General features: G+C 48.7%; 1 protein-coding gene across 5 annotated transcripts in view; it reads left to right on the top strand.

Moving 5' to 3' along the window:
- Positions 1 to 22391, top strand: part of RYR1 (ryanodine receptor 1) — a 160021-nt gene that overhangs the window by 110762 nt on the left and 26868 nt on the right. For all 5 annotated transcript variants that reach the window (XM_039465527.2, XM_039465526.2, XM_039465523.2 and 2 more), the window contains 3 exons: positions 2692 to 2773; positions 3955 to 4142; positions 19984 to 20325. In XM_039465527.2, coding sequence (XP_039321461.2) covers positions 2692 to 2773; positions 3955 to 4142; positions 19984 to 20325 — 612 coding nt within the window. The remainder of the gene's footprint in view (positions 1 to 2691; positions 2774 to 3954; positions 4143 to 19983; positions 20326 to 22391) is intronic.

The raw sequence follows: 22391 nt of genomic DNA, 5'->3' as shown, positions 1-22391 counted from the left end.
AAGTCTTGCCCCATTGGTCAGTTTGTCACCCAAGTGCTCCTGGCATGTTCCAGGCTGTTTCCCTCCCAGTGGCCCAATCCGTCGTCCTTCTGAATTGGCTCTCTGCCTTACCCCGCCGCCTCCTCTGCCCCCCTTATCGACTGGTTTTCCATCTGCGTTTTCGTTGATCTGACGTTTGGGCCCCTGCCCAGTGGTCAGAGCTCCTCTATGATTGGTTAGTGTTTTTCTCTCTGATGAGGTCAACTCAGATGTGGACAGTCCTTCCGGTAGGATGGGGCTGGCTTCTAGATTCGAGCCTGGGGCTGAGGAGGTGTTTTGCTTCTTTATCTTGCCTGCGGCAGATGACGCCCATATCAGGCATTCATGATGTAAGGTCCCTGTTGAACCCTATCTCCTATTTCCATAATCCTTGTGTTCCTCTTTCCCTCACCGCTTTGCAGCCTTGTCAATGTCTCACAAACACTTAATCCATCTGCTCTGCTTCTGTCTGGTAACCATATTCAAAGCTGCCATATACTGTTGCGCAGGTTGTGCCCTGCACAAAGGCACAATCTCTGAGGGTATCCACATCCCACAAATCATAACTATATTGGTGTGTGTATTGCAGTAGTTTAGTTTTCCAGCAGATGGCAGTAAAGTATCCAGTATACTATAACTTCCCAACAGAAAGCGTTTTAGGGGGTGCCTTTTTTTCTAATTTGCCCAAAGGTGCCCCAGGGGCTGACAGAAACCCTAACTGATGTCATCTGACTTTTTCAAAGGAGCTAAACTTAGAATGCAGTTCCTCCATTTCACAGCAGCTGAAGTTGTGCCGTTGGTGTCATCCTGAAATTCTAGAAAGTGTTGGTACCATCGTGTAGAATTCCAAATCCTACAGGACTAATTCATCCGCCACTATCTAGTCTAGGTTGCAAAAGCTAGAAATCCAATGCAAAGCGGTGGCTTAGGCTTAAGAAAAATAAAAATAGTGCCAGGCGCAGTGGCTCACACCTGTAATCCCAGCACTTCGGGAGGCCGAGGCGGGCGGATCACGAGGTCAAGAGATCGAGACCATCCTGGTCAACATGGTGAAACCCCGTCTCTACTGAAAATACAAAAAATTAGCTGGGCATGGTGGCGCGTGCCTGTAATCCCAGCTACTGAGGATGCTGAGGCAGGAGAATTGCCTGAACCCGGGAGGCGGAGGTTGTGGTGAGCCGAGATCGCACCGTTGCACCCCAGCCTGGGTAACAAGAACAAAACTCCATCTCAGAAAAAAAGAAAGAAAAGAAAAGATAGAGTAATGTGACAGAGTAACTGGGGTTGGGGCAGCCTGGGTAACAAGAGTGAAACTCCGTCTCAAAAAAAAAAAAAAGGAGAAAGAAATAGAATTTATGAGTTCGTATCAGAGATCCAGGGCATAGAGTGATGTCAGCAGAACTGTCTCCTCTTTGACTGCATTTGCAAGTAGGCGCTCTCCCTGAGCTGGAAAAAAACGATGCCTCAGGCTCCTATCCACCCCACTTCTTAACAGCCCCAGAGGGAAGAGAACTCCTCTTTCCTTAGAGCTCCAAGAAAAAAACCTTGAGATTCTCTTTGACTGGCCTCTTGGGTCACATGTCCATCCCTGAGCCAGTCACCATAGCCTTGGGAAAGAAGGCTCTGATTGGCCGGCCTTGTCACATACCCACCTGTAGAGCCAGGAGGCAGGGATAGCTCCGTGTGCTGTGACCGTGGGACGGGAGACTCCACAGACGACAACTGAGGGATTATTAATAGAGGCAGGGGAGGGCTGGGCGTGGTGGTCACGCCTGTAATCCTAACACTTTGGGAGGCTGAGGTAGGCGGATCACGAGACCAGCCTGACCAATATGGTGAAACTCCATCTCTGTTTAAAAAAAAAAAAAAAAAATTAGCTGGGTGTGGTGGTGCGCGCCTATAATCCCAGCCACTTGGGAGGCTGAGGCAGAAGAATCGCTTGAACCCGGGAGGTGGAGGTTGCATGAGCCCAGATTGCGCCACTGCACTCCAGCCTGGGCGACAGAGCAAGATTCCATCTAAAAAGAAAAGAAAAAAAAGAAAGAAAAGAAATTACCACTTTGTGAGCCAAAAGTGATCCCATGTTGGCAATTTTATGTGGCTCAACCTAACATAGATGGGGCCATGAGCCAACACCTTGTGCTAGAGATTTCTATGGGCCCTATACCGAGGCCCCAGGTCCCCCCCAGACAGCTTACCAGAAAGCACACGCTGCCTCCCTAGCCTTCCTCCTGAGCTCGGAGGCCCACTCTTGCCATCACACATCATAGTCAACACGCATCTGTCAAGCCCACCATAGGCCAGGCCGTGCTGGGCTCACGTCCCTCCCCAGGCCTGGGTCTCTGTTCCCTGCATTTTTCTCTGTCTGTGTCTGTCTCTCTGGCCCACATACTGCCCCGCAAGCCTCCCAGTCCTTGTCAGCCAGCCCCTTCCCCCTACCCATCAGCTATCGGGCCCTTCCCCCAAGTGCCAACCCCACCCCCACAATCTTGTCTCTCTGCCCCCTCCCCTGCTTCCGAGGAACATGTCTGGACTCGGGTCCCCTCGGAGGTAAGAGGGGAGAAAACGGGGGTCTAGGCCCTGCTGGGTAGGTGAGGAGGGGCAGAAGCAACAGAGTTGGGGGAGGTGTCTGCAGAGACCAGCCCTCACCAAGCTGGGGCGTGGGGTCTCTAGGACTCAAGCCAGATCGAGCTGCTGAAGGAGCTGCTGGATCTGCAGAAGGACATGGTGGTGATGCTGCTGTCGCTACTGGAAGGTAAACACCCCGGCCTGAGGGAGAGGGGACAGTGAAAAGGTTCGGGGAAGCCTGACAATGGCCCTCTGAGACCCGGGAGACCCTAACCCTCAGCCCCACCTGATGTCATGTCAAGATCCATGGGTTGATGAAGAAGCTACAGTAGGTCAGACGCTGTGGCTCACACCTGTAATCCCAGCATTTTGGGAGGCTGAGGCGGGAGGGTCATCTGAGGTCAGGAGTTTGAGACCAGCCTGACCAACATGGAGAAACCCCATCTCTACTAAAAATACAAAATTTAGCTGGGTGTGGTGGTGGGTGCCTGTAATCTCAGCTACTGGGGAGGCTGAGGCAGGAGAATTGCTTGAACTCGGGAAGTGGAGATTACAGTGAGCTGAGATCGTGTCATTGCACTCCAGCCTGGGCAACAAAAGCAAAACTCCATCTCAAAAAAAAAAAAAAATCAGAAGGTTCCCCTTAAACATCAAGATTTCCAGCTTTTCTTGGAAAACTTTAAGCTGCAGCGACCCTGGGTCCATATTCTCCCTCGAAAAAATTAGCTGGATTAGATTAAATAATTTAATCATATCAATGTCCTGGGCCGGGCACAGTGGCTCACACTCGTAATCTCAGCACTTTGGGAGGCCGAGGCAGGCGGATGATCACAAGGTCAGGCGATCAAGACCATCCTGGCTAACAGTGAAACGCAATCTACTAAAAATACAAAAAATTAGCTGGGCCTGCTGGTTTGAGCCTGTAATCCCAGCTACTCGAAGGGCTGAGGCGGGAGAATGGCTTGAACCCGGGAGGCAGAGGAATTACAAGCACGTGCCACCAAGCCCAGCTAGTTTTTGTATTTTTAGTAGAGATGGGGTTTCACCATGTTGTCCAGGCTGGTCTCAAACTCCTGGCCTCAAGTGATCTGCCCGCCTCAGTCTCCTGAAGTGCTGGGATGACCAGATGTGAGCCACCGCACCCGGCCTGTCGTCGTTATCTTTACTGGGGAGGTGGGCAAGGGCAGGATCAGCCAGGTTGACACAGGAGGCTGACGCAGGTCAGAAAGGGACTGGTTGGCAGGAGGCTGCAGCTAGCCAGGGACACTCCGCCAGCATTGGTGGCTCCTAAGCTGGAAAGCAAGGCAAGCCCAGTGGGGCTGCAGAAGGGAGTGTCCGCCAGCCCCACTGATCCGGGACCGCCTGTAGGGAACGTGGTGAATGGCACGATCGCCCGACAGATGGTGGACATGCTGGTGGAGTCCTCGTCTAACGTGGAGATGATCCTCAAGTTCTTCGACATGTTCCTGAAACTCAAGGACATTGTGCGTTCTGAAGCCTTCCAGGACTACGTCACGGATCCCCGTGGCCTCATCTCCAAGAAGGACTTCCAGAAGGTGGGTGCGGGGTACCATGTCGGTTGCCACGGGCCAGCCATACCCTTCCGGCTGCCTGCCTCAGGCAAGAGACATCTCTTTGAGCCTCTCACTCCTTATTTGTAAAATGAGGATAAAACAGTCTTGGGTTATATGCATTCTGTTTTATTTTAGAGGCAAGGGCTCTCTCTGTTGCCCAGGCTGGAGTGCAGTGGCGTGATCACAGCTCACTGCAGCCTTGACTCCTGGGGCTTAAGTGATCCTCCCACCTCAGCCTCCTGAGTAGCTGGGACTACAGATGTGTGACATCATGCCTGGCTAATTTTTACATTTATTTTTTCGTGGAGATGTGATCTCACTACATTGCCCAGGCTGGCTGGTCTTGAACTCTTGAGCTCCAGCAGTTCTCCTACTTCAGCTTCCCAAAAGGCTAGGATTATAGACATGACCGTCTCACTCAGCCCCTTGGGTTATTTTGAGGATGAAATGCATTAACACAAATGAGAACTATTACTACTCTTATCTGTATCGGTAGTCATAACATTATGTTGTGAATAGGCATCGGTTATTCCATCGATAAACATTCACTGGCTTTATTCTCTTGTGTGGGGCTTGTGGTGACACTCTCGACCCGTCAATAACCAATTTTTGTATTTTTAGTAGAGACGGGGTTTCACCATGTTGGACAGGCTGGTCTTGACCTCCTGGCTTCAGATGATTCACCTGCCTTGGCCTTCCAAAGTGCTGAGATTACAGTGTGAGCCACCACACCCAGCCTTAGATCTTATTTGATAGATTAACAACACACAGTATTATTGGATCACAAATTCATTTTTAAAGTATTTCCATAACTATTCAATACTTGTTTCCTCTGCTATGAATTCATTTTATACATTTAAAAACATGATACAGCCGGGCACGGTGGCTCAAGCCTGTAATCCCAGCACTTTGGGAGGCTGAGGCGGGTGGATCACAAGGTCAAGAGATCAAGACCATCCTGGTCAACATGGTGAAACCCTGTCTCTACTAAAGATACAAAAAATTAGCTGGGCATGGTGGCACATGCCTGTAATCCCAGCTACTCAGGAGACTGAGGCAGGAGAATTGCTTGAACCCAGGAGGCGGAGGTTGCGGTGAGCCGAGATCGCACCATTGCACTCCAGCCTGGGTAACAAGAGCGAAACTCCGTCTCAAAAAAAAAAAAAACATGATACAAGGCCGGGTGTGGTGGCTCATGCCTGTAAACACAGCACTTTGGGAGGCCAAGGCGGACTGATCACAAGGTCAAGAGATCAAGATCGTCCTGGCTAACACGGTAAAACCCTGTCTCTACTAAAAATACAAAAAGATTAGCCAGGTGTGGTGGCACACAGCTACTCAGGAGGCTGAGGCAGGAGAATCCCTTGAACCCGGGAGGTGGAGGTTGCAGTGAGCCAGGATCCCGCCACTATACTCCAGTGATAGAGTGAGACTTCATCTCAAAACAAACAAATAAAAAAACCCATGATCCTGATTAAGGTTTCACCAGATGCCAGAAGGAACTCTGGCGCAGAAACAGTTGTCTCAGAAACAGAAAGCCCATGCTTTCACGGGTTTATAGTCTGATGTGGGAGGCAGTCACTAACTAGACCATTCCAAGTCTAAATAATGAAGTCACTAGGAGGGAAGTGATGGAACTTCCTTTTTCAGAAACCCGCTCATCCTGTTCAATCCACCTCTCCCATCCTAACTCTTCCGTCTTTTCTTAATGCAGCCCTGAACAAGTCACTGTCTTCTCTAAGCCTCAGTTTCCTCCTCTGTAAAATGGGGATAGAATAATCACATTAACCATTAACTAATGGCAGAGTGCGGTGGCTCATGCCTATAATCCCAGCCATTTGGGAGGCTGAGGCAGGAGGATCGCTGGAGCCCCAGAGTTCAAGATCAGCCTGGGTTCTTGCAGTAAAAAAGCTTAAATCAGAGTTAAAAAGAAATAAATAAATAAAATAAAATAAAAAAGATCAGCCTGGGCAACACAGGGAGACCCTGTATCTATAACAATAAAAATAAAACAATTATTGTGGGGATGGGCAGTGTGGGCAGTACCTGGAATATGGTGAGTGTTCAGGAGATACTGGCTACTATTATTACTGCCTGATCTTTACTGTCACCATTGTGCCAACTTTTTATTTTGAAATAACTCAGGTTTATAGGGAAGTTGCCAGAACAGCACGTAGATTTTCTGAATACCCTTCATGCGGGTTGTCCCAGGTGTTATCTATTTACTCCACCACGATTTCCTTTCACTTTTTTTTTTTTTTTTGGAGTTGGCCAGGCTGGAATGCAGTGACATGCTCTTGGCTCAGTGCAACCTCCGTCTCCTGGGTTCAAGTGATTCTCCTGCCTCAGCCTCCCGAGTAGTTTGGATTACAGGCGCCCGCCATCACACCTGGCTAATTTTTTTTTAATAGAGACGGAATTTCACCAAGTTGGCCAGGCTGGTCTCGAACTCCTGGCCTCAAGTGATCAGACTGCCTCAGCCTCCCAAAGTGCTGGAATTAATAGTGCGATCCACCTGGGCTGGCCAATTTCCTTTTACTTTTTTTTTTTTTTTTGAGACGGAGTTTCACTCTTGTTACCCAGGCTAGAGTGCAATGGCGCGATCTCGGCTCACCGCAACCTCCGCCTCCTAGGTTCAGGCAATTCTCCTGCCTCAGCCTCCCGAGTAGCTGGGATTACAGGCACGCGCCACCATGCCCAGCTAATTTTTTGTATTTTTAGTAGAGACGGGGTTTCACCATGTTGACCAGGCTGGTCTCGATCTCTTGACCTTGTGATCCACCCACCTCAGCCTCCCAAAGTGCTGGGATTACAGGCTTGAGCCACCGAGCCCGGCTTCCTTTTACTTTTAAACACTGCAGTGTGTATCTCCTGAGAACAAATTCATTCTCTTACCTAACCACAGGACAATTATGCAAATCAGGAAATTAACTATGACACAATGCTGCTCTCTAATCCCAGAGGGTATTCAATTTCCCTTGTTGGAGAAATTTCTTTTGTCAATGTCTTTTCTTTGCCAACCCAGACGGGGGATCAAATTTAGATATTCTGTCAGTTCCTCCTTCAGTCTGGAATTTTGCCTGAGTCTGTCTTTATCTTTGCTGACACATTTGAAGAACACAGGCAAGCTGTTTTGTAAAATGTCATTCAGTATGGGCTTGTCTGAGTTTTCATCATTATTAGACTAGGGTTATGCCTCTTTTGCAGGGATATCTGAGAAGTAATGTGTCCTCACATTACTTCTCAGGAGGCACATGGGGTTTCTTCCCATTACTGTTTATTTACTTACGTATTTGTTTTTAGAGTCAGGGTCTTGCTCTATTGCCTAGCTACAGTACAGCCGAACAGTCCCAGCTTACGGCAGCCTTGACCCGCTCGCTGGGCTCAAGCGATCCTCCTGCCTCAGCCTCCCAAAGTGCTGGGACTACAGGTGTGAGTCACTGCACCTGGCCAGCTGCACTCATTACTGTTGTTGTTAACTTGGATGGCTTGGCTAACATGGTGTTCACCAGGGACTCCACGACGAAGTTACTATCCTTCCCTTTGCAACCAGTAAGTGTCTTGCGAGGACATAGTTTGAGGCTATGCGAATACCCTGCTCACTCTAGGTCAGCATCCACTGATGACTCTTCCCTGAAACAGCTTTTCCTCTAACAGCTGACACGTGGTGGTTTTCTAATTTCACCATAGGCCTTACCATCCTTAGGCACTGTAATGAGTTTACTGTAAGAGGTTTCCTTCTTGTCCATATCATATACTCATTCATCCATTCATTTCCATCAGTGTGGACTCATGGCTTCTTCTATGGGTTGCAGCCGTTACTGGCTGTCTGCACTTAGGTAAACTCAGGGTTCCCTGAGGAACAAGAGCCCCGTGCCTCCCAGGTGTCCCCCAGGAGCCTCCCTGTGTCTCTCTGCATCTCAGCCAATGCCTTGCCAAGTGTCTTCTGCCCTTGATCCCTCCATGCTCACCTCCCACCCCCTCCCTGATTCGTGACTTGCCGAAACTCCTCGGACCAAGATCCTCAGTGACCTGTGTACCTCCGACTCTCCCTTCTGGCTTGCCATCTCGGCAGCCGTCGCCGCAGTCAGCCTTTTCCTTCCCCTCCCCAACTCTGAGGGGCAATGCCTGCTTCCCTGAGCCTGAGCCTCACACCCCTAGGACCCTGCCTCCCACCCAGTCCCTCGTAGCCTCTTACCTGTCACTGTGCCTGAGGCCTCCACCTTCGTGAGGAGCTCATAGTTATCATATCCTTACTCTGTGCCCTGTGTATAAATGAATTAGCTTATTTAGTCCTTACAGCAACCCTTCATGGTAAGGACTGCGTTTTGGTTTGGTTTGGTTTTGCTTTTTTGAGACAGGGTCTTGCTGCTGGAGTGCAGCGGTGTGATCACGACCCACTGTAGCCTCTGCCTCCCAGGCGCAGGTGGTCCTCCTACCTTAGCTGTCAAGTAACTGGGACTCCCAGGTGTGTGCCACCACACCTGGCTAATTTTTTTTTTTTTTTTTTTTTTTTTTTAGAGACAGGGTTTCACATGGTGCCCTAGCTGGTCTTGAACTCCAGGACTGAAGCAATCCGCTCATCTCAGGCTCCCAAAGTGCTGGGATTATTAGCATGAGCCACTGTGCCCAGCAGGACTACTTTTTATTCCCATTTTATGGATGTGGAAACTGAGGCACAGGGAGATGAACTGACATGCTCAGGGTCACCCAGCTAATAAATGACAAAGCTGGGGCTAGACCTCAGGCAGTCTGGCCCCAGAGTACACTGCCTCCAGATTCATCTGGTCTAATCAATACTCAGTGACCACTGCCCGGGGGCGGGGCCCTGGCTGGGAGGCTCAGCCCTATTCTTGAGCCTGGGAGGTTTAAGGAGAGAGTCTGGGGTGGCTACAGGAAAAGCAGAAAGCATTTGCAGGAGCGACAGTACACACGATTCGTAACTGAAAATGAGTAGGGATCGCTCCTGACTGGGGCTGCACAGATCACAGGGTTTGGTGTCATGTACCTGACATTTTATATCTCAACATCTTTTACACACAGTTACAATCTGCAACTGGGAAAAGTGCAGTCATTTTATGTTTTGAATATAGAATTATTCACCATTTTAAAAATCAAAATATGGGCTGGGCGCGGTGGCTTATGCCTGTAATCCCAACACTTTGGGAGGCCGAGGCAGGCAGATCACTTGAGGTCAGGAGTTCAAGACCAGCCTGGCCAACATGGTCAACACCCCTGTCTCTACTAAAAATACAAAAATTAGCTGAGCATGGTGGCGGGTGCCTGTAATCTCAGCTACTCAGGAGGCTGAGGCAGGAGAATTGCTTGAGCCTGGGAGGCAGAGGTTGCAGTGAGCCCAGATTGCACCACTGCACTCCAGTTGGACGACAGAGTATGACTCCAACTCAAAAAAAAAAAAAAAAGTCTAAATATAGCTAGGTTCTGTGGCTCGCACCTGTAATTCCAGCACTTTAGAAGGCCAAGGTAGGAGGATTGCTTGAGGCCAGGAGTTCAAGACCAGCCTAGACAACACAGCAAGACCTCATCACTACAAAAAAAATCAAAAAATTAGCTGGATGTGAAGGTGTGCACCTGTAGACCCAGCTCCTCAGGAGGCTGAGCTGGGAGGCTCCTTTGAGCCCAGAAGGTCAAGGCTATAGTGAGCCATGATTATGCCGTGCAGCACAATCTACCATGTGGGGAAGCCCTTTCCTTAGTTTCTTTTGTATCCTTCCATCAAATTTTTTTTTTTTTTTTGAGATGGGGTTGCACTCTTGTTGCCCAGGCTGGAGTGCAATGGGCAGTCTCAGCTCACCGTAACCTCCGCCACCTGGGTTCAAGCGATTCTTCTGCCTCAGCCTCCCAACTAGCTGGGACTACAGACATGCACCACCACACACGGCTAATTTTGCATTTTTAGTAGAGACAGGGTTTCTCCGTATTGGTCAGGCTGGTGTCACACTTCCGGCCTCAGGTGATCCGCTCACCTCAGCCTTCCAAAGTGCTAGGATTACAGGTGTAAGCCACCACGCCCGGCCCCTTCCATCATTTTTTTTTTTTTCTTTTTTTTCACCAAAGGCACTAGACTGGACCTTCCATCATTTTTTAAATGTAAAAACAAACAGATATTCTTGTTTTTCTCATTTTGTATATAGTAGGTATAGTATCAGTGGTCTGTATTATTTAATAACATATCCTGGAGACATAGGAAGCTTCCTTATTCTTTTTTACAGGTGTCCAATATTCCACTCTGTGTGTATATTATGGTTTATTTGCTATTCCTTGTTGATGGACACTGGCTTTATTCCCAGTGTTTTACTACTACAACCCATGCTGTAGTCAGGCCTGCCATGAATAGTTGTACAAGTTGTGCATTGCACAAAGGTGTCATTTATAGCACAGACATTTTACGTTTGTACACGTATTACTGCAGAGTTCCAGCAGATGGAGGGAAATGTGCTGAGGAAGGCTGTAGTATTTGGGCCGAGAGCAATGATGGCTATAACAATTACTCTTGTTATACAACATTCTGTACCTCATGTGTGGTTCATCTCAGAGGATAAATTTCCCGAAGTGAGATAGGTGGGTTAAAGGGTAAACGCATTTGTCATTTGGACAGACACCGCCCTCCATTTTTCTTTCTCATGAATGACACATGAATGCGCCTGTCTCCCCACAGCCTCACCACCAGACCACACTATCAAGTCTTTGGATTTTTGCCAGTCTGATAGGTGGAAAAATGGTATTGCAGTGTAGTTTCAATGTTTTGATTTTTTTTTTTTTTTTTTTTTTTTTTTTTTTTTGAGACAGAGTCTTGCTCTCTTGCCCAAAGTGGAGGTCAGTGGTGTGATCTCGGCTCACTGCAACCTCTGCCTCATGAGTTGAAGCAATTCTCATGCCTCAGCCTCCCAAGTAGCTGGGATTACAGGCATGTGCCACTATGCCTAGCTAATTATTGTATTTTTAGTAGGGATGGGTTTTTGCCATGTTGGCCAGGCTGATCTCAAACTCCTGAGCTCAAGTGATCTGCCCGCCTCAGCCTCCCACAGTGCTGGGATTACAGGTGTGAGCCCCCACGCCCAGCCTGCAGTGTAGTTTTAATTTACATTTCTCATATTATGTGTGCAGTTAAGCAGCTTTTTGTGTTATATCTTTTGTATTACTTGTTCAGTGAACTTACCATATCCTTGGCTTATTACCACTAGGATGTTAGTATTTTTCTTCTTAATTTCTAGAGGCATTTTATATATTAGGCTGATAGAACTTTGTGATAAGAGTTACCTATTTTTTCCTTTTTTTTGAGACAGAGTCTCACTCTGTCATGCTGGAGTACAATGGCACGATCTCGGCTCACTGCAACCTCCACCTCTCGGGTTCAGGCCATTCTTCCTGCCTCAGCCTCCCAAGTAGCTGGGATTACAGGTGCCCACCACCATGCCTGGGTCATTTTTGTACTTTTAGTAAAGACAGTGTTTCACCATGTTTGCCAGGCTGGTCTCGAACTCCTGATCTCAGGTGGTCCACTTGCCTCGACCTCCCAAAGTGCTGGGATTACAGGCGTGAGCCACCGCACCCGGCCAGGAGCTGCCTGCTCTTTCTAGTTCATCGTTTGTCTTTTGACTTGTCTTACAGTACTGTTTTGGCCATGCAATTTTATTTTCATGTATAAAATAATTTTAAATATTTTATTAATTTTTAACTATAGCCTGGGCAACATAGCAAGACCTCATCTCTACAAAAACTTAAAAAATTAGCCAGGTGGTTGGGCGCGGTGGCTCATGCCTGTAATCCCAGCACTTTGGGAGGCCGAGGCGGGTGGATCACAAGGTCAAGAGATCGAGACCATCCTGGTCAACATGCTGAAACCCCGTCTCTACTAAAAATACAAAAAATTAGCTGGGCATGGTGGCGCGTGCCTGTAATCCCAGCTACTCAGGAGGCTGAGGCAGGAGAATTCCCTGAACCCAGGAGACGGAGGTTGCGGTGAGCCGAGATCATGCCATTGCACTCCAGCCTGGGTAACAAGAGCGAGACTCCATCTCAAAAAAAAAGAAAAGAAAAGAAAAGAAGGAAATAGCCAGGTGTGGTACATGCCTGTAGTCTCAGCTGTTTGGGAGACTGAGGCTGGAGGATCACTTGAGCCAGGGAGGTGGATGTTGCAATGAGTCATAATCCTGCCGCTGCCCTGCAGCCTAGGGGACAGAATGAGACCGTGGCTTAAAAAATTTTCAACTAAGGCTGGGCGCGGTGGCTCACGCCTGTAATCCCAGCACTTTGGGAGGCCGAGGCGGGTGGATCACAAGGTCAAGAGATCAAGACCATCCCGGCCAACATGGTGAAACCCGTCTCTACTAAAAATACAAAAAGTTAGCTGGGCATGGTGGCATGTGCCTGAAATCCCAGCTACTCAGGAGGCTGAGGCAGGAGAATTGCCTGAACCCAGGAGGCGGAGGTTGCGGTGAGCGAAGATCGCGCCATTGCACTCCAGCCTGGGTAACAAGAGCGAAACTCCGTCTCAAAAAAAAAAAAAAAATTTCAACTAAATATGAACTTAACAGGAATCTATATCTCTTGCAAAAAACAAAAAACAGCCCAGTGAGGTGGCTCACACCTGTAATCCCAGCACTTTGGGAGGCCGAGGTGGGCGAATCATGAGGTCAGGAGTTTGAGATCAGCCGGGCTACTATGGTGAAACCCCGTCTCTACTAAAAAAAAAAGTTACAAAATTAGCCAGGTGTGGTGGCGTGCGCCTGTAGTCCCAGCCACTCGGGAGGCCCAGGCAGGAGAATTGCTTGAACCCAGGAGGTGGAGGTTGCAATGAGTCCAGATTACACCACTGCACTGTAGCCTGGGCAACAGAGTAAGACTTCATCTGAAATAAAAAAAGAAAAAACAACTTAGAACTACTGATGAGGTCACCTTTTGTCCCAATCCCCAATCCTGTTCTCTTCCCACCTCTCCAAAGGCTGTGATCTTTGGTATATATCTCTCCAAACGTTTTTTATCGTTGTTGTTGTTATTGTTGTTGTTTTGAAATGGAGTCTTGCTCTGTCACCCAGGCTGGAGTGCAGTGGCATGTCTGGGCTCACCGCAACCTCCGCCTCCCAGGTTCAGGCAATTCTCCTGCCTCAGCCTCCTGAGTAGCTGGGATTACAGGTGTAGGCCACCATGCCTGGCTAATTTTTTGTATGTTTAGTAGAGACGGGGTTGGCCAGGCTGGTCTTGAATTCCTAATCTCAGGAGATCCGCTCACCTCGGCCTCCCAAAGTCCAGATGTTTTTTTCCCTGCATTTCCATTCATATGAAAATTTGCATTTAAAAAATATAGTATTGTGGCCAGGCTCAGTGGCTCATGCCTGTAATCCCAGAACTTTGGGAGGCCAAGGTGAGTGGATCACTTGAGGTCAGGAGTTCGAGACCAGCTTGATCAACATGGTGAAACCCCATCTCTACTACAAAATAGAAAATTAGCCCGGCATGGTGGCGTGCATCTTAATACCAGCTACTCCGGAGGCTGAGGCAGGAGAATCGCTTGAACCCAGGAGGCAGAGGTTGCAGTGAGCCGAGATTGCACCAGTGCACTCCAGCCTGAGTGACAGAACGAAATTCTATTCCCGCTCCCCCCGCCCCCCAAAAAGTAGCATTGTTTTATAATTTCCCAAGGTCTTCATGGTTGGCAAAGTTCATGACAGTTTACAAAGCACATGTTCGCTGATGAAGTATTTTGTAGATTTCAGAACATCAACCATAGTTTGGAAAGTGCTTTCTGGTGTTGGAAACCACATTTTATTTATTTATTTAAATTTTTAATTATATTAACAGACATGAGGTCTCCCTGTGTTGCCCAGGCTGGTCTTGGACCTCCCAAAGTGCTGGGATTACAGGCACGAGCCACCTCACCCAACTGAAACCACATTTTAGGCTACTGATTTATTCCTAGTCAGTCAACAGTCTTGAGGTTATTCTTTATTGTTTTGCTATCTGCAAATATTTTTTAATTTGTCTCTTAATTAAAACACTCCCTTTTTCAAGCGTCTTGATTGAAATAGAATGTACGTACATAAAGTCCACCCATTTAAAATGTACGGTTCAGCGATTTATAGTGTGTTCACAGAATTGTGAAGCCATCACTGCATCTAATTGTAGAACATTTTAATCATCCTGCAAAGGAACCCCATACCCGTCAGCAGTCACTTCCCATTTCCCCCACCCCAGCCCCTGGGAACCACTGGTCTACTTTCTGCCTCTATAGATTTGCCTATTCTGAACACTGCATATAAATGGTGTCATAAAATATGGTCTTGGCCGGACACGGTGGCTCATGCCTGTAATCCCAGCACTTTGGGAGGTCCAAGAGGGTGGATTTCTTAGCCGAGGTGTTCAAGAAACGCCTGGCCAACATGGCAAAGTGCTGTCTCTACTAAAAATACAAAAAATTAGCCAAGTGTGGTGGCACATACCTGTAGTCCCAACTACTTGGGAGGCTGAGGTGGGAGGACCGAAGCATTAAGGTGGCAGTGAGTCCTGAACACACCACAGCACTTGACTTCAACCTGGGCAACAGGGCAAGACCCTGTCTCAAAAAAAAAAGTAAGATGAGACTAGGCACGGTGGCTCACACCTGTAATCCCAGCACTTTGGGAGGCCAACGTGGGTGGATCACAAGGTCAGAAGTTTGAGATCAGCCTGGCCAAAATAGTGAAACCCTGTCACTACTAAAAACACAAAAAAAATTAGCCAGGCATAGTGGTGGGTGTCTGTAATCCCAGCTGCCTGGGAAGCTGAGGCAGGAGAATTGCTTGAACCTGGGAGGCGGAAGTTGCAGTGAGCCGAGATCATGCCACTGCACTCCAGCCTGGCCACAGTGTGAGACTCCATCACACACCAAAAAAGTAAGATGAAATACTACACATAATCTAGTACATTCAAGGTATTACTTCAACATGAAATCAATCTTATTTATTTACTTACTGATTTATTTTTAGAGTTGGGTTCTCGCCGTGTTGCCCAGGCTGGTCTCAGACTCCTGTGCTCAAGCAATCCACCCTCCTCAGCCACCCAGAGGGCTGGGATTACAGGCATGCGCCACCATGCCCAGCTAATTTTTGTATTTTTATTTTGTTTATTTGTTTTGTGAGACAGAATTTTGCTCTCATTGCCCAGGCTAGAATGCAATGGTGCGATCTCAGCTCACAGCAAGCTCCCCTTCCCGGGTTCAAGTGATTCTCCTGCCTCAGCCTCCCAAATAGCTGGGACTTCAGGCATGTGCCACCACGCCTGGCTAATTTTTGTATTTTTTCTAGGGATGGAGTTTCGCCGTGTTGCCCAGGCTGCTCTCTGTCCCTCTTGTTCCCATTTTTCAGCCTTTCCATTTGCTATCCCCTTTGCCTGGGACACCACAGCCTCCCTGATTCATATGGTATCTTTCAACTCTCAGCTTCACTGTCCCCTCCTGCAGAAAGAAGGCCTTCCTCCACCAGCCGGTTTACAGGGCTCACCACAGCCTGCTCACTCCCACGCCCTTCAGACCACAGATTATAACATGCAATTACTTTGTGTATTTCGTTATTTGCATCTGCCCCTTCCCACTGGACTATCAGCTCCCACAGTGGGCTCTCTGTCTTGTTCACTGCTGTACCTTCAGGACTAGGGCAGTGCCTGACACACAGTAGGCACTCACACTCATTTGTCAAGTTAAGGAAGCATAATGAAAACTAAGAGGCTGGGGACAGTGGCTTATGCCTGGAATCCCAGCACTTTGGGAGGCTGAGGTGGGTGGATCACCTGAGGTCAGGAGTTCAAGACCAGCATGACCAACATGGTGAAACCCCATCTCTAGTAAAAATACAGAAATTAACCAGGCATGATGGTGGGTACCTGTAATCCCAGCTACTTGGGAGGCTGAGGCAGAATCACTTGAACCCGGGAGGCAGAGGTTACAGTGAACCAAGAGTGTGCCACTGCACTCCAGCCTGGGTGACAGAGTAAGATTCCATCCATCACAAAAAAAAAAAAAAAGAAAGAAATGAGACTTCACCATTTTGCAATCACTAATGAATGGCTATGTCTGGGCATTGAGCAGAAACAGCTGCTGGCATCTCGAAAGGAGGTGCCTCCTGGTGGAGGTAAACAGCCCCACATAGGAAGGCTCTGGCCAAAAAAACTCCTCACACCCAAACCTGAGTCTGCTTGAATTTCTCCAACAGAGTCCCACTTAGCAGGAAACACAGGAGATAGAGGCACACAGGAAATGACACCGTAAAAACGCATTAGGTCCAGACTGTGGGAAACTCTTCAACTAGGACGGCACTATCCAATGAGAAACTTAGTGTGAAAAAGAATGTCGAAATGATCATTTTTTAGATTGATTATGGCCAGGCACTAAATGAATGAATGAATGAATGAATGAAAGGGATGGGCAAATGAATGATGACAAAGGGAGATCAGCAAATCACAAGAGCAGAGTCTAGAAGTGAATGGAGGTGACTATGTCCCAGGTTCTGTGGAGAGGTGGGCTTTTTTTTGTTTTTCTTTTTTCTTTTCTTTCTTTTTTTTTTTTTTCTTATTTTTCTTTTTTCTTTTCTTTTCTTTCTTTCTTTCTTTTTTTTTTTTTGAGACAGGGTCTTACCCTTGTTGCCCAGGCTGGAGTGCAGTGGCACAATCTCAGCTCACTGCAACTTCTACCTCCCAGGTTCAAGCCATTCTCCTGTCTCAGCCTCTGAAGTAGCTGGGATGACAGGCACCTACCACCATGCCCAGCTAATTTTTGTATTTTTAGTAGAGACAACATTTCACCGTGTTGTCCAGGCTGGTCTCGAACTCCTGACCTTGGGTGATTCACCCGCTTTGGCCTCCCAAAGTGCTGGGATTACGGGCGTGAGCCACTAGGCCCAGTCTAAGGTGGGTTTTTGAGACAGACACTATCACCCTGCTCATGATAGCGGGGGAGGCAGGCCAACGAGGCAAGGGCAGAAGGTCAGGAGTTCCGGTGTGACGATGTCTCCATGCTCTGTGGTTTCTAGAGCCCTTCATGATTTGCAAAGCATGTTACTCATTTAGAAAGAATTTTGCAAAGTTCTGGGGTTTTTACAAAGCAGTTTTGAGAGCCAGAAAATTCTGCTCTGTTCATACCCCAGAGCAACATTTCTCACACTGCATATTGCAGCCCATCTGTAGGTAATGAAATTAATTTAGCAACGCATAACTCGTGACCAGCATCTTTAGAAATAAAACAGAACATTGCAGAGTGTGCTACACAGGAAAAGTCAGAATTGTGTCATGAGACCTTTTCTTTTCTTTTTTTGAGATGGCGTTTCGCTCTATCGCCAAAGCTGGAGTACAATGGCGCGATCTCAGCTCACTGCAACCTCTACCTCCCTGGTTCAAGAGAGTCTCCTGCTTCAGCCTCCCAAGTACCTGGAATTACAGGCATGCGCCACCAAGCCTGGCTAACTTTTTCTTTCTTTCTTTTTTTCTTTTTTAGCCAACTAGGAAATTGGTTTTCTTGTCTACTAATTTTGTATTTTTTTTGAGACGGAGTTTCGCTTATTACCCAGGCTGGAGTACAATGATGCAATCTCGGCTCACTGCAACCTCCGCCTCCTGGGTTCAGGCAATTCTCCTGCCTCAGCCTCCTGAGTAGCTGGGATTACAGGCACGTGCCACCATGCCCAGCTAATTTTTTGTATTTTTAGTAGAGACAGGGTTTCACCATGTTGACTAGGACAGTCTCAATCTCTTGACCCCGTGATCCACCTGCCTCAGCCTCCCAAACACTAATTTTGTATTTTTAGTAGAGATGGAGTTTCTCCATGTTGGTCAGGCTGGTCTCAAACTCCTGACCTCAGGTGATCCGCCCACCTCAGCCTCCCAAAGTGCTGGGATTACAGGTGTGAACCACTGTGCCTGGCCTTTTTTTTTTTTTTTTTTTTTTTTTTGAGTCACACTGTAAAATGTATTCTTACTGTGAGTGCAGTCAAGAACAGTTAATGGGCTGGGTACAGTGGCTCACGCCTGTAATCCCAGCACTTTGTGAGGCCAAGATGGGTGGATCACAAGATCAGGAGTTCGAGACCAGCCTGACCAGCATGGTGAAACCCGATCTCTACTAAAAGTACAAAAAAAATTAGCCAGGTGTGGTGGCACGAACCTGTAATCCCAGCTACTCGGGAGGCTGAGGCAGGAGAATCACCTGAACCCGGGAGGTGGAGATTTTGCAGTAAGTGGAGATCACATCACTGCACTCCAGCCTGGGCGACAGAGTGAGACTCCATCTCAAAAAAAAAAAAAAAAAAAAAAAAAAATTAACATATTCTGGTTTCTCTCCAAATCGTATAAATCTTTCGCCTTTTACTAAAGAAAGAAAAAAGAACGCCGGGCACGGTGGCTCACACCTGTAATCCCAGCACTTTGGGAGGCCGAGACGGGTGGATCACGAGGTCAAGAGATCGAGACCATCCTGGTCAACATGGTGAAACCCCATCTCTACTAAAAATACAAAAATTAGCTGGGCATGGTGGCACATGCCTGTAGTCCCAGCTACTCAGGAGGCTGAGGCAGGAGAATTGCTTGAACCCAGGAGGTGGAGGTTGTGGTGAGCTGAGATCGCACCATTGCACTCCAGCCTGGGTAACAAGAGTGAAACTCCATCTCGGGGGAAAAAAAAAAAAAAAAAGGACATTTAACGCTGCTCTAGAGAACCTCTTGCAAAAATGCATGGGCAATCAGCACAAGAATGTTCAAGGAACATGTTGTCTGTAAAGTTAAAATATCTGTAGGTGAACCTGGTGATTTCTGTCTGTAATCCCAGCACTTTGGGAGGTGGTAGAGGGTAAATCACCTGAGCTGAGGAGTTTGGGACCAGCCTGGGCAACATGACAAAACCCCGTCTCTACAGAAAACTTTGCCAGGCACAGTGGCGTGCACCTGTAGTTCCAGCTACTCAAGAGGCTGAGGCATGAGACTCACTTGACCCTGGGAGGTGGAGGCTGCAATGAGCTGAGATTGTCCCACTGCTCTCCAGCCTGGATGACAGAGTGAGACCCTGTCTCAGGAAAAAAAAAAAAAAAAAAAATCTGGAAGCAACCTACATTTCCATCAGCAGGATAACAGATAGAGTCTTATGGCCGGGTACGGTGTCTCAACGCCTGTAACCCCTGCACTTTAGGAGGTGGATCACCTGAGGTCAGGAGTTCCAGACCAGCCTAGCCAACATAATGAAACCCCTATCTCACTAAAAATTGAAAAAATTAGCGGGGCATGGTGTTGAGCACCTGTAATCCCAGCTACTCAGGAGGCTGAGGCAGGAGAATTGCTTGAACCTGGGAGGTGGGGGTTGCAGTGAGCTGAAACCATGCCACTGCACTCCAGCCTGGGAGACAAGAGTAAAACTCCATCTCAAAAAACAAGAAAGCAAGTTTCAGCTGGGCATGGTGGCTCATACCTGTAATCCCAGCACTTTGTGAGGCTGAGGTGGGAGGATCCCTTGAGCCCAGGAATTCAAGACCAGCATTGGTTACATAGGGAGAAACTATCTCTACCAAAAAAAAAAAAAAAAAAAAAAAAAAAAGCTAGGTATAGTGGTGTGTATCTGTAGTCCCAGCTACTCTGAAGGTGGGGCACTTAAGCCCGGGTGTGGGGATGAAGGCGAGGAGGGATGTGTTGAGGCTGTCGTGAGCTGTGATTGCATCACTGCACTCCAGCCTGGGCGACACAGCGAGACCTGGCCCCCCCCCCAAAAAAAAAAAAAAAAAAAAAAAAACGAGAGAAAGGGAATTGGAACTCTCCAGGCCGCCCCATTGATCTCCCTGCCCGCCCGCCCCAGGCCATGGATAGCCAGAAGCAGTTCAGCGGTCCAGAAATCCAGTTCCTGCTTTCGTGCTCCGAAGCGGATGAGAACGAGATGATCAACTGTGAGGAGTTCGCCAACCGCTTCCAGGAGCCAGCCCGCGACATCGGCTTCAACGTGGCGGTGCTGCTGACCAACCTGTCGGAGCATGTGCCGCATGACCCACGCCTGCACAACTTCCTGGAGCTGGCCGAGAGCATCCTCGAGTACTTCCGCCCCTACCTGGGCCGCATCGAGATCATGGGCGCCTCGCGCCGCATCGAGCGCATCTACTTCGAGATCTCGGAGACCAACCGCGCCCAGTGGGAGATGCCCCAGGTCGGGGGGCCTGCGCACGTGCATGCTCGCCTCCTGGGGCTTCGGGCATGTGGGTGCTCGCTTCTTGCACTTTCGGACCCCACAGGGGACTGTGCGTGCCTCGCCTATCTGCCCTGCTCCGGCAAACCCACACCCACCCTTTTGTACACATTTTGCCTGGCTGTGCCCTTGGCCATCCCTGGCTCCCCTGGCCACTTCTTGCGGACTTGGCCCACGAGAGGATGCACACCCCTTGGGCATGAAGCAGGGTGGGTGTGTCCTCACTGTGGCTGCTCACATGCCATCCCTTCCCCTTGCACGTGCACCCTGGGAGCTCTGGCAGGCCCCTACAGCCCTGATGCAGCCGCACCCACGTCGCCACCTCCTTGAACCCGCATGGTGACACAGCCCTTGCTCACCCTCCCAGCCGCCCCCACTCAGTGTGCTGTCTCTTGGTCCTGGGCCGCTCATGCTCGCTCTTAGACACATTCGCCTTGCTGTGTCGCCAGACTGCAGTGCAGTGATGTGATATTGGCTCACTGCAACCTCTGCCTCCTGGGGGTTCAAGTGATTCCCCTGCGTCAGCCTCCCCAGTGGCTGGGACTGCAGGTGCGCCACTACACGTGGCCAATTTTTTATATTTTAGTAGAGACAGGGTTTCATCATGTGGGCCAGGGTGGTCTGGATCTCCTGACCTCATGATCCACCCATCTCGGGCTCCCAAAGTGCTGGGATTACAGGCATGAGCCACAGTGCCCAGCCAATTACGTGTGTTTTATGGAAACTGCTTGTACAGGGCCTGGCCTTATTGAGCATTTACAGGAGTACCTACAATGAGTGCTCTCTCTAAATTGCTCTCTATAGGTTTGCTTTTTTTTTTTTTTTTTTTTTTTTTTTGAGACAGTTTCGCTCTTGTTACCCAGGCTGGAGTGCAATGGCGCGATCTCTGCTCACCGCAACCTCCGCCTCCTGGGTTCAGGCAATTCTCCTGCCTCAGCCTCCCGAGTAGCTTTGATTACAGGCACGCGCCACCACGCCCAGCTAATTTTTTGTTTTTTTTTTTGTTTTGTTTTGTTTTTGAGACGGAGTTTCGCTCTTGTTACCCAGGCTGGAGTGCAATGGCGCGATCTCGGCTCACCGCAACCTCCGCCTCCTGGGCTCAGGCAATTCTCCTGCCTCAGCCTCCTGAGTAGTTGGGATTACAGGCACGTGCCACCATGCCCAGCTAATTTTTTGTATTTTTAGTAGAGACGGGGTTTCACCATGTTGACCAGGATGGTCTCGATCTCTTGACCTCGTGATCCACCCGCCTCAGCCTCCCAAAGTGCTGGGATTACAGGCTTGAGCCACCGCGCCCGGCTAATTTTTTGTATTTTTAGTAGAGACGGGGTTTCACCATGTTGATCAGGATGGTCTCGATCTCTTGACCTCGTGATCCACCCGCCTCGGCCTCCCAAAGTGCTGGGATTACAGGCTTGAGCCACCGCGCCCGGCTAGGTTTGCTTTTGATAATCAAAACAACAACGTGGCTGGGCGCTGTGGCTCCTGCCTGTAATCCCATTACTTGGGGAGTCCGAGAATGGAGGATTGCTTGAGGCCAGGAGTTCAACACCAGCCTGACCAACACAACCAGACCCTGTCTCTGCAAAAAAAACTTCTTTTAGAAATTAGCAGGCCAGTCATGGTGGGTCATGCCTGTAATCTCAGCACTTTGGAAGGCTGAGGCGGGCAGATCACTTGAGGCCAGGAGTTCAAGACCAGCCTGGCCAAACGGGCAAAACCCTGTCTCTACTAAAAATTCAAAAATTTAGCCTGGCATGGTGGTGGGCGCCTGTAATCCCGGCTACTCAGGAGGCTGAGGCAGGGAGATTGCTTGAACCCCAGGGGCAGAGGTTGCAGTGGGCCGAGACAGCACCACTTCACTCCAGCCTGGGAGGAGACTAAGCTAGATCCTGTCTTTTCTTTTCTGTTTTGTTTTGTTTTGTTTGTTTTGTTGGAGACAGAGTTTCTCTCTGTTACCGGGGCTGGAGTGCAGTGGTGTGATCTTGGCTTGCTGCAACCTCCACCTCCCAGGTTCAAGCGATTGT

The sequence above is a fragment of the Saimiri boliviensis genome, chromosome 14, assembly GCF_048565385.1.
Source record: "Saimiri boliviensis isolate mSaiBol1 chromosome 14, mSaiBol1.pri, whole genome shotgun sequence".
NCBI lineage: Eukaryota > Metazoa > Chordata > Mammalia > Primates > Cebidae > Saimiri > Saimiri boliviensis.
Note: the sequence above shows the minus strand (reverse complement) of the source record. Positions and strands in the feature narration are given on the sequence as shown.